Source organism: Astyanax mexicanus, chromosome 3 (assembly GCF_023375975.1).
Source record: "Astyanax mexicanus isolate ESR-SI-001 chromosome 3, AstMex3_surface, whole genome shotgun sequence".
Classification (NCBI taxonomy): Eukaryota; Metazoa; Chordata; class Actinopteri; order Characiformes; family Acestrorhamphidae; genus Astyanax; species Astyanax mexicanus.
Window position 1 is genome coordinate 2,169,639 of NC_064410.1, and position 12,069 is coordinate 2,181,707.

At 39.7% G+C, this 12,069-nt stretch overlaps 1 protein-coding gene across 1 annotated transcript; it reads left to right on the forward strand.

Moving 5' to 3' along the window:
- The first annotated feature begins 3,281 nt into the window (after positions 1–3,281).
- Positions 3,282–5,318, forward strand: LOC103024905 (G-protein coupled receptor 20). The gene has a single exon (XM_007236606.3). The coding sequence runs from the start codon at positions 3,282–3,284 to the stop codon at positions 4,383–4,385; it is 1,104 nt and encodes a 367-aa protein (XP_007236668.3). The 3' UTR covers positions 4,386–5,318.
- The last annotated feature ends 6,751 nt before the right edge of the window (positions 5,319–12,069 follow it).

A 12,069-nucleotide genomic window follows, 5' to 3' on the forward strand; every position in this document is an offset into this window, starting at 1 on the left:
AATACTAACCAGAGTATTAACCAGAAACAATAATCAACAGTAGCGAATAAATCATTTACAAATGTCTAATTAAGGCTTTATTAAGCAAGTAATAACACATTAATAAGCGCCTAATTTGTGTTTCTTAAAATAAAGTGTTACAGAAACCTTATATAGTTAATTCCTTAATATTTTAGTACAGTATCAGTGGAGCCTGTACTACAGTTTAAGAACCACTGAGCTAAAAAATCCAAAAATTCTCTCACTAACTGATCTGTTCTTCTTCATCAGCTCTGTATATGGGTTTTATCTGGAGATGATGTGATCTTTCTCCACCTCTCCCGATCTGAATGAAGAACATAAAGCTTTGATTTACATTAGTCACTTTGGAGATGGACTCCTGCCAGGTGACTTACTGAGGATGTTCCCTCAGCGGAGCGGGATGAATTAAAAAGGTCTGTTTACAGAGAGGACGGGGGGAGTTAAGCACACTGCCTGCTGTCCTATCTATCTGTCCTATCTCTTACTGGAACTACAGCACTGCAGTGCAGGGTATTCATGTGAGATACAGGAAAGTGATGTCTCATATATTCAGTTTATACGTTCATACATTTCTGTGAGTGAGTCACCATGTGCATTTTTTCTGTATGTCTTTCTAAATGTCTGTTTGGATTAGTGGTTAGCACGTTCTCCATGAACATTGGGTTCAAGTCCTTATCTGGGTGGAGTTTCCATGTTCTAGTTCTAGTTTCTTCCCACAATTGGATACTCTAAGAGTAAATAGATATGGTGTGTATGTGTGTGTATGGTATTTATTTAAGTTTGTGTGTGTTGTGTGTAAATGGTTAAAATGCTGTAGTGCCTGATGCAGTATACCAGGTGGACGGTTGTTTCTGGTTGAGAGTATGCTGTGCGCTATTGGCTGCCGTTTTTCACTAGTGTGTTTATGAGTGGTGAGTAAAAATAAAGCATTCTTGGGTTCCTATTCCTAGAAAGGTGTTATATAAGTATAACTTCATTGATTTATTCCTAGATATCATGTGTGCCACCAAATGCAGGTATTCAGGTCTGACTGGTAGAATATATGGACAAAGTATTGGGACACCTTCTCAATTATAGTTTTTTTTTCAGATATCAGGAATGTTAAAAAGTGTTTATCATGCTTTGGTTGGAGTAAAAGCAGTAAGTTGTGACAGAGGAAGGCTTTCTACGAAATGACTGAATAATTACTGTGAGGATTTGATTGTATTCAGTGATGAGAGCATTAGTGAAGTCTTGTGGTGGAGGCATTGGGTGTTGAGGAGTCTGACTGCCTGGTGGAAGAAGCTGTTGCAGAGTTTGTTGTTGGAGGCGTTGGGTGTTGAGGAGTCTGATTGCCTGGTGGAAGAAGCTGTTGCAGAGTCTGGTAGTAGAGGCTCTGTGTGTTGAGGAGTCTGACTGCCTGGTGGAAGAAGCTGGTGCATTGCTACTCTACTACACCTCAATGCTGTTGGTGTAGATGTCGATGATGGAGGAAGATAAGCTCTGATGATCTTCTCGACTGTCCTCAGGAGCCATTTAATGTGCATGTTTGACTTGATCAAATTGGGTCAAATCATTTTTATTTTCGTTAAATATCACCGTCTTTGCCGTATAAGGCTTTATCACACTCTTAATCGGGGGATGAGGTTTGAGCCCTTGATTCACAGCCAGTGACGTCAGAGCAGGAGCGAACTTGGGCAGGTTTCTCCTCCCTGTCCGAGCTTCAGGGAAAGAGGGATTTGGAAAGTAAGAAAGAGCGAGAGAGGCCTCAGAGTGCACACACTCACACTCCAGCTCACACACTCACACTCCAGCACACACTCAGACATGCTAAAGGACCCAAAAGCTAAAATAAGGACTTGCAGACCGGAGAACGTCAAGAGACCCAGGCATCCAGAACTGAGAGGCCAAAACAAACCAAAAAATTGGAATATTTTTGTACTTTTACATTTAATTTTATGTGAGTAAATTATCCGGATGGTCCGGATATATAACACTTCCAGACCTGGACACTTTTACCACTTTTGAAAGATGGGATGTTTTAATTTGCCTGGATGAATGAAGTGTGCTGTCTGTTCAACGTTAGAGTTCAGAATTTTAAGAAAAATCTTCTCCAGAAACTCTTCAGAGATCCTCCAGACTATTTAATCTTAAAGGTAAGGTTCTGTTTTAAGTAAGATATTTTTGTATTTGTATTTTGTAGTTTCTAAATATAATCTTTCATTTGATGATATTTCAGCATGCTTCAGAAAAATGTATACGCTAATGTGAATGCTATATATTAACTGGTTTGTATTAATTGGTTTAGCCATACTCATGAAATATTCAATTATCAATTTGCATCTCACAGTTTAGAGTTAAAAATGGGAAAATATTAGATAGAAAAATTACATTGAACCAACATCAACCATTTTTCCATTTTTTGCTAATTTATTAAACCAAAGTTGATTTCCAACATCAGATTTGATTTATTTGCACACATCAATTTTGCGTTGATTCAACATAATGATTTTATATGTTTATATGGTTTATATGTTTATGTGGTTTAGCAGTTTTGAAAAGGACATTTAAATAATAATTATTAATAATAATATTATTATTTGTGGGAAGTATCTTTCACCTAAAACAATTGTGATTAATAGTTAGCATCACAAATGCTAATGTCAGTGGGTCACATGCTTGATACAGTTATTGCTACCATTAGATTTGCAACTTATTCACTTTAATCTACTTTAAGTTTATCCGTTCCGATACTTTTACTCACAAGAAAAATGGGTGGGTTCAGACCCAAGGTGCTATCTTCTGAATGTAAAGATGTAAATACCTGGAAATAAAAGCTGGAACTTTGGTCTTTTGTCTCATATTCATCTCTGAATGTCAGTCACAAATATAGCATATAGCATAGACCTATTCTCTGAAAAATTAAAACACAAACAATGTGAATAATGATCCACAGGCCTAAACATTGGTAAATTAGGCTACAAGAATGATGGTCTAAGAATATAAAATATTCCAAACAAACCAACTTTTTTATATTGAGCTTATAGCTTAAGTGCAAAAACACAAAAACAGTACATCACAGATCATTTTCTTGAGCCCGCCGGGATCGGGCTTGGGCAGAAAATCTCTAAAAAACTCTAAAATCTAAATTGCTGCTCCTTTCACACCTGCTATTTTGCTATTCGGCCCAAACATAAGCAAAGCACTAGTGCAACCAAGATTAAAGCGTCAGTAAATGGTCGATCCCAAGCCTTATTTCTTTGTTTCTTCTCTTGACAGTCATGGAGACGCTCCTCCGAGAGTTCTTCAACATCACCGCTGACCCTCTGGTCAACTCTTCTCACCGCCTCTGGGGAGTGCCCTACCTGAAGCGACTGGCTCACCTGGACGAGGCCCTGTACCAGGATTTCCACAGCCTGTGGGTGGCTCTTATGGTGGTCAACACCCTCATGTTTGTCGTGGGGCTGTCGCTCAACAGTCTGGCCCTGTATGTCTTCTGCACCGGCACCAGGACTCGCACAGCGCCTGTCATCTACACCATCAACCTGGCTGTTGCTGACCTGCTGGTGGCGCTGTCGCTGCCGGCTCGAGTGGCGCTTTACTACAGTGGCGGCAACTGCCTGGCCTGCTCCTATGTGCACACCTTTAGCTACTTCGTCAACATGTACTGCAGCATCCTCTTCCTCACTAGTATCTGCGTGGACCGGTACTTAGCGGTGGTGTGGGTGGCTGCTAGTCGCTGGAGGAGCCCGGGCATGGCTCGAGGGGTCAGTGCTGCTGTTTGGCTCTTCGCTGTGGTGGTCACCTACTCTTTCCAGACCACGGCTCTGGAGTTCAATGGATCTTCTTGCTGTCAGCTGACCGCACTCTTCGCCCTCACCGTTCTGGAGTTCGTGCTGCCCTTGCTGGTCATCATTGCCTTCACTGCGCGAGCGGCCTGTGCTTTAACCGCCGGCCGAAGCCTCATGCCACAGAGCTGGGGGCGGCGGGCGAGGGCCGTGCGCCTCCTGGTGGCCGTGCTGTTGGTCTTCGCAATCTGCTTCACACCTTTCCACGTACGCGAGGCCGTGGTGTACTTCCGCCTAGGGGGCAGCAGAGAGCAGCACGTGGTGGCCTACCACACGACGGTCACCCTCAGCAGCCTCAACAGCTGCTTGGATCCGGTGGTCTACTGCTTTGTGCCGGATAACTTCCGCTCGGCACTAAGGAGGGCGTTCCACCAGAGGGATCCTCAAAGAGGTGAAGCTGGGGAAGGAGCCGGAGCTGGAGTCGGCCCCAGAAGAAGCTCCAAAGGCTCGGGGGCCACTGTGGCTCTCATGTATAGTGTAGCAGCTCTCACGCTTACCCCCTGCCCTCAGATATCAAGTTCAGAACTGCCTGCATAAAAGTGTTTTAAGGAGAAGAATAAAAAAAACTCGCCTTTCTCGGTCACATGACATCATGGCGTTCAGTAGCTCCTCCATTTTCACTCACTTGTTTTTGTGTGTTTATACATGGATTTCCGTGGAAAATGTGGAGCATCCAAAGTGTACAGTAATTACGGGGCGCAGCAGTGGACAAATAGCTATTTTAATAAACGTTATTAAAAAGTTTTATCAAACAAAACTCAGAGATGTGCATCCGGACGGGACTAAAATTAATGGAGGACCACGAATTTAGCCTGTAATTTTTTCCTCAGAGGACGTCTGAGAAAAACATGTACAAGGTTGTTCCGTACAGGAATAAAATCGCAGAGGAAATATCCCTATAAAATAGAGAATTAATCCAGAACACCCTGAGAAACTAATCCCACCTGAATAGGGCTAAAGACGTTCTGAGGAAGAACAGGATGAGAATGTTTTGACATGCAGTTACAGAAGCCATATTCCACATTTTTCCCATTCTCTCGTTTTTCTATCTGCCTGTAGTCTCTTTTATACACCAGAAACCAGTCGTTATTCATTTTTACATAATTTTTCACCCTCTCTTAATCCTTCAGAATTCAGATTTAAAGAGGCTTTTCTTTTCGACTGTTATGTGCTGTATAAATTAACTCTGTACTGTTCTTCATTGGTTGTCCTCTATGGTGCTTCATTCATAAAACAGTCCAGGCTAAAATATACAGAATACTGGTTATACAGCTCTGGATATCTTAAAAAAATGAAGAGAGCACTTCAGTTTCTGAATCAGTTTCTCTGATTTAGCTATTTATAGGTTTATGTTTGAGTAAAATTAACATTGTTGTTTTATTCTATAAACTACAGACAACATTTCTCCCAAATTACAAATAAAAATAATTTAATTTCGAGCATTTATTTGCAGAACATGATAAATGTCTGAAAAAGCAATAAAAAAAAAAGATGCAGAGCCTTTAAGAGTTTTAAGAGTTCAGAAATCAATATTTGCTGGAATAACCCTGGTTTTTAATCACAGTTTTTTTTATGCATCTTGGCATCATGTTCTCCTCCACCAGTCTTACACACTGCTTTTGGATAACTTTATGCTACTCACTCCTGGTGCAAAAATTCAAGCAGTTCAACTTGGTGGCTTGATGGCTTGTGATCATCCATCTTTCTTATGATTGTATTCCAATGGTCTCTTATTATTTTTTCCAGAGCTGTATAGAGTATGTAGATATCCTGTATAGGAATCCTCAGGGACCTTGGAACAGTTGTCTTTCTCTTCTTTAACCAATTCATGCAGTGAACACACACTTGTGAACATACACACACACACACAGTGGATGCATGTGCCCAGCGTGGTGGGCACCTTTCCCTGTGGTACCCATCTATCTATCCACCAACCCAACCAACCCACACACCCACCCATCCATCAAACATCCACCCATCCACCCATCCATCCACCCATCCATCCACCCACCCACCCACCCACCCACCCATCCATCCATCCATCCATCCATCCATCCATCTATCTATCTATCTATCTATCCACCCACCAACCCAACCAACCCACCCACCCACCCACCCACCCATCCATCCATCATCCATCCATCATCCATCCACCCACCAATCTATCTATCTATCTATCTATCTATCTATCTATCTATCTATCTATCTATCTATCTATCTATCTATCTATCTATCTATCTATCTATCTATCTATCTATCTATCTATCTATCATCTGCTCCAACATCTGCATGAACATCATTCTGCATCAGTAAAATGTGAACATGCATGAACTGCTGTAAACTAAGCTAAATCAGTGATCAAATGTCTGTAAAATAATTGCAAAAAATGACAAACGAGAGTTATTTAATGCATTACATATTTTGAAATTGTATGTTTATTTTTTTTTTACACAATATGTTTTTTTTTTATAAAGCAATGAAAGTCTCTTTTATATGATATGGGTAATGGACAGGGACCTATCAAAGAGAAAACTCTGTTTTCATAGCACATCCCCATAACACGGCCCATTACCAATGTGTATGTGATGACATGACAGTAACAATACAGTATGTTTACTGATAAACAGTGATGAGTGATGTCTGAATGATGAAGTGATGAAACATTCATCTACATTCACAGAGGAGGAGGGATTCTGTATTATAATGTTCCCACTAATTGATGCAAAAAATAAATTAAAATAAAAATGAAGCATTTCAGGCATAAATAACTTCTTTTTGTACACCTACTTAAAAGGAGAAGTTCACTTAAAGTACAATGTATCATATCATGCTACCAGAAGTAAAAAGCAGTGTGTAAGACTGGTGGAGGAGAACATGACACCAAGATGCATTAAAAAAAAACTGTGATTAAAAACCAACAGGGTTATTCCACCAAATATTGATTGTTTCTGAACACTTAAAACGTTTTCTTTGCATTATTTGAGGTCTTTATTTGTTATTTCAATTTCTGCAAATGCTCTAAATGACAATATTTTTATTTGGAATTTGGGAGAAATGTTGTCTGTAGTTTATAGAATAAAACAACAATGTTCATTTTACTCAAACATAAACCTATAAATAGCAAAATCAGAGAAACTGAACTGAACTGAACACAGTCAATAGCAAACAAATTCAAAATATACCTAGCCACAATGTGTTAGACTCATCTTGACCTCTGCTTTCTATTATCTCGACAAATCTCTCCACAATTTCTCTACAAATGTAAGAAAAGTGTTGAATTTTCCTTTAGGTTTTATATAGAACTCATTACTGCCCACCTGTGGTGAACAAATATAACACCTACAGTATTACCCACAACAGCTTCTCATTTTTTTCTTGTTTAAACGCAGATGGTTCACATCCATCACAGGAAAAAGCTTCATGGTAAATGTGTACTGACTGAATCCCTAAACTGAATTTTGCCGCTAATCGCTTATTTTCTTCCACACTTGATTTAATGGATGAATTAGCTCATGTGTTTATGTCTGGAAGAGCTGCAGAGTTAAGCCCCTCCACTCAGAAACCGGGTCTGGCATTAGTGAGATAAAACCACTGCGTATGATTTGTTTTAGCGCGTTGTTTCAGTGTGGAGAGTGAAACGCAGGAGTCTGCCACCCACCCAGATGTTTAGACTGTCTATTACATTATTCTGCAGCACCAAGCACTACTATTTCAGTATTTCAGTTTAAAATGTGAAACTTATATATTATATAGACGTCTTAAACACACAGAGTGATCTATATTAAGCGTTTATTTATTTTATTGTTGATGATTATTATGGCTTACAGCCAATAAAAAAAAAAACAGAAATCAGTGTCTCAGAAAAGTTTAATATTATATACAGTAAGATCAATTGGTACTTTTGGCAGTGTGTGCAGTGTGGGCCAAGTACTGCTGGAAAATGAAACCCGCATCTCCATAAACGTTGCAAGCCTCAAGTCACGTGCAGTCAATATTCAGGTGATTGGCATCCGGATTGTGCCGTGTGCAGTGTCATGTGGTCAGGAACGGGAGTGATGTGTTTGTGTGGTGCATTCTTGGCATTGTATTCTGGAGACTAGAGATCGCAGGTAGACCTTGTTGCAGGAATGACAGCAGTGCTTTCAGCCCCAGGCGTGACACATGATGTTTTAGGAATTACCTCCTAAACCATGACTCGATTAACTAGTATGATTACCCCAAAAAGTGCTCAGGCACGGCACGCTAAACCGTGAATGGTTTACTTCAGGGGTGTCCAAACTTTTTTAGTTGGGGGCCAGAAGGAGAAATATATTTGAAGTCACGGGCCACAGACTCTGTAATAAAGCAAATAATTAAATATACTACTTTAAATAATACATTTTCTTGATTATTTCATTTACACACCATTTTACTTGACTTACTATCTTTATCTATCTTTGACAGTGTTGTGTAAACTAAGATTTTTCAAACTGATGTTTCATTTCATGATGTCTCTTAATATTAAACTCCTTAATTACGGCAACTTTTAGACTCTTTGGCCCGTTTTTCTGTGCTAGAAATACACACTCTCTCCGCTTTTAGACTCTTTGGCCCGTTTTTCTGTGCTAGAACTGCGCACTCTCTCCGCTTTTAGACTCTTTGGCCCGTTTTTCTGCGCTAGAAATGCGCACCCTCTCCACTTTTAGACTCTTTGGCCCGTTTTTCTGAGCTAGAAATGCGCACTCTCTCCGCTTTTAGACTCTTTGGCCCGTTTTTCTGTGCTAGAAATGCGCACTCTCTACGCTTTTAGACTCTTTGGCCCGTTTTTCTGAGCTAGAAATAAGTGATCAATGAAGTGACCTAAGCATGCTCAGGCACGGATTGTTTAAACTGCTAAACTGTCTAAACTGTGCCTTAAAGTGCCTTTTTTCAATTCCCATGAATTGAAAATGTATAAAATTTGATTGGTGGATGTAAAGTTTAAAGGGAATCTGAGGATCACGCAGAAATTCAGAGGATCGTCCAGAAATAACATAAAATATACAGTGTATTGTGAACGAAAAACGCGGCACTCCACATTGATGTTCTTCCTCCTCATTCAGTCCTCAGTCTTCACAGGAATTTTAATCAGCTGTTTCCTCTTTCTGATGCACCTGCTGTTGTTTTATTTCCTGAGCCGGATGGATCAGGTTGGACTGTGTGTGAGAGGGCAGATGTGTGTGAGTCACTGAACACACCTTAGCTGAAGTTCAGTGAGAACATGCCTTCAGGCTGACTCGGCTCTGTCTGGAGTTCAGTTGTGAATAAATCATTGCTGATTAAATTTGTGTCTGAAAGACTAAACTGAAAAACTTAATTGGAAAAGTGAATTTACTTAATTACTTTGGTTTAGTGACTTTCCTTTCCAGTTGTAGATCCTCCGATAAGAGACACTAAAGCTAACCTTAGCGACAAGCTAAATTACACATTAATGTTACCAGGAAGAGAACTAAAGCTAGCAACGAGTGAGCTAGCTAACCTTAGCGACAAGCTAAATTACACACGAATGTTACCAGGAAGAGAACTAAAGCTAGCAACAAGCTAGCTAACCTTAGCAATGAGCTAGCTAACCTTATAGCGACAAGCAAAATTACACACTAATGTTACCAGGGAGAGAACTAAAGCTAGCAATGAGCTAGCTAACCTTACTGATAAGCAAGCTAACCTTATAGCGACAAGCTAAATTACACACTAATGTTACCAGGGAGAGAAATGACTAGAGGTGGTGAAGCCCCCCTTTTTTTTTTACTTTTTTTCCTCTGGGTCAGGCTGTTCTGCTGTATTTTCAGCCCGTTTAATGAGCTTCCAGTAATACCAGAGACTTAGCATACAATTTGAAAATACACTTAGTGACTTTAAAGGCGATAACGCGGACAGGAACGCCTTTCTTGTGATTTTTTTGGCCTAGAAACAAAACCTGTTATTATCGCTTATTAAACTGAGTATGTGGCCGGGATAAGCTAATGCACTGGCCCTAATTAAAGAGGCAAAATAAGTTGGGCCCAACTGCAATAAAGCCAGAATATCCATAGAGGATTACGACTCACAGATTGGTCAGTTCTACAGTTACTATGGGCTTGATCTTCACTCATTCAGAATGTAAACTACATGTCCAAATACTGTATTTGTGGACACGCCTTCTAACACATGGTCACCCACTCTTTTGTGTCACCTCTTCTGCACAGTTAAATACTGTAATCGTGCATCTCCACAAGTGGCACCAGAAGTTATGGTGTTGTAGGCTTTGTATGTAGTAATACATATATATAAAAAAAAAGATAAAAAAGGTATTTTAGAAAGTTGGCCCGCTGTTAAGCAGGTTTTTGTAATGTGAGATTCAAAGTTTGAAAGCCAGGTGTCAGAAACGGGCCAAAGAGTCTAAAAGCGGAGAGAGTGCGCATTTCTAGCTCAGAAAAAGGGGGCAAAGAGTCTAAAAGCGGAGAGAGTGCGCATTTCTAGCGCAGAAAAACGGACCAAAGAGTCTAAAAGCGGAGAGGGTGCGCATTTCTAGCGCAGCAAAAACGGGCCAAAGAGTCTAAAAGTTGCCGTAATTAAGGAGTTTAATATTAAGAGACATCATGAAATGAAACATCAGTTTGAAAAATCTTAGTTTACACAACACTGTCAAAGATAAAGATACGTAGTAAGTCAAGTAAAATGGTGTGTAAATGAAATAATCAGGAAAATGTATTATTTAAAGTGGTATATTTCATTATTTGTTTTATTACAGAGTCTGTGGCCCGTGACTTCAAATATATTTCTCCTTCTGTCCCCCAACAAAAAAAGTTTGGACATCTGGTTTAAGGTATTTTTTTACATCTAAAAAAGGTAGAGACAAGACAACAGCAGTTTTGGAAACGCAGATCATAATTCACATATCATAGTGTTATTTCCTACCGCTTTACTTTTCCTGCACACGCCTGGGACTCTTGGTCACCCCCTAGTGGCTGGACCCCTAACAGCATTCCACTATTCCACTCTCTCATTCCACTCTCCTCCTGGGCCGGTTCTGCCGGAGGTGAAAGTAAATGGGGGTGAAACCGGTGAATCGGACCCTCCAGATAATGGGGCACTTCACACGCAGGAACAATAGTGCTCGGGCGCAGTGCCAGGGCAGAGGCCACCCGCAGCGCTCTGCGTCTCACACTCTACACTTTATCAACACAATGGCTTCCTGACCGGCCTCTCTGTAGCCTGTAGCCGGGATAAGATCCCAGCACCCCTCAGCTCAGCCGGCCGTAACCCAGCTTCCTCTGCAGCCCCTCATCACTCTTTACTCTGAAAGATTCCTGGATGCAAACGACTCTCCCTCGAGTCTTTATTAGAAAGCAGACATCTGTGACTAGCCAACAAATACATGAAATAAAATTAAAACATTTACTTATAGGATTTTCACATTACAAAATTTCCCCACAGTATTAACACTGATAATGATATTGCAAAAAAAAACAAACAAAACAGAAAATACAGCTCTGGAAAAAATGAAGAGATCACTTCAGTTTCTGAATCAGTTTCTCTATTTTTGCTATTTATAGGTTTATGCTTGAGTTAAATGAACATTGTTGTTTCATTCTTTAAACTGCGAACAACATTTCTCCCAAATTACAAATAAAAACATTTTTACACTTTCAGACCTAAAATAATGCAGAAAAAACAAGTTCATATTAATCTCAGTCATGTTTTTGATCACAGTGTTCTCCTCCACCAGTCTTACACACTGCTTTTGGATAACTTTATACTACTCACTCCTGGTGCATAAATTCAAGCAGTTCAGGGGTCATGTATATAGTCAGGTATTCCAAAAAGTGGCTCCATGTTTAAAAAAAAAAAAAAACTTAATCAAATTACCAGAAAATATATACCAGAGCCTCTTAATATGCAGCATATTTGCAACTCGTGTAACCCACATTTTAAATGTTGGTGGGGTATCCAATTTCCATAGTCTTAAAATGATCTTTTTGGCAATTATCACCCCATCCCAGTAGAAAAATTTAATGATAAAAATAATAAGAGGAGAAATAGTGAGGAGAATATAAATTTTTGCAATGTGCAAACATTTATATAAATGTAATTCAATAAATAAATGTATGAGAATAAAATTAAGATTTCTGCATAGTTCTAGCTAAATATAATAAATATCAATAACATTTAAATCAATTCAAGCAAAACAAATAAACTTTCAATTCAATTTTGCAGCTCAGCA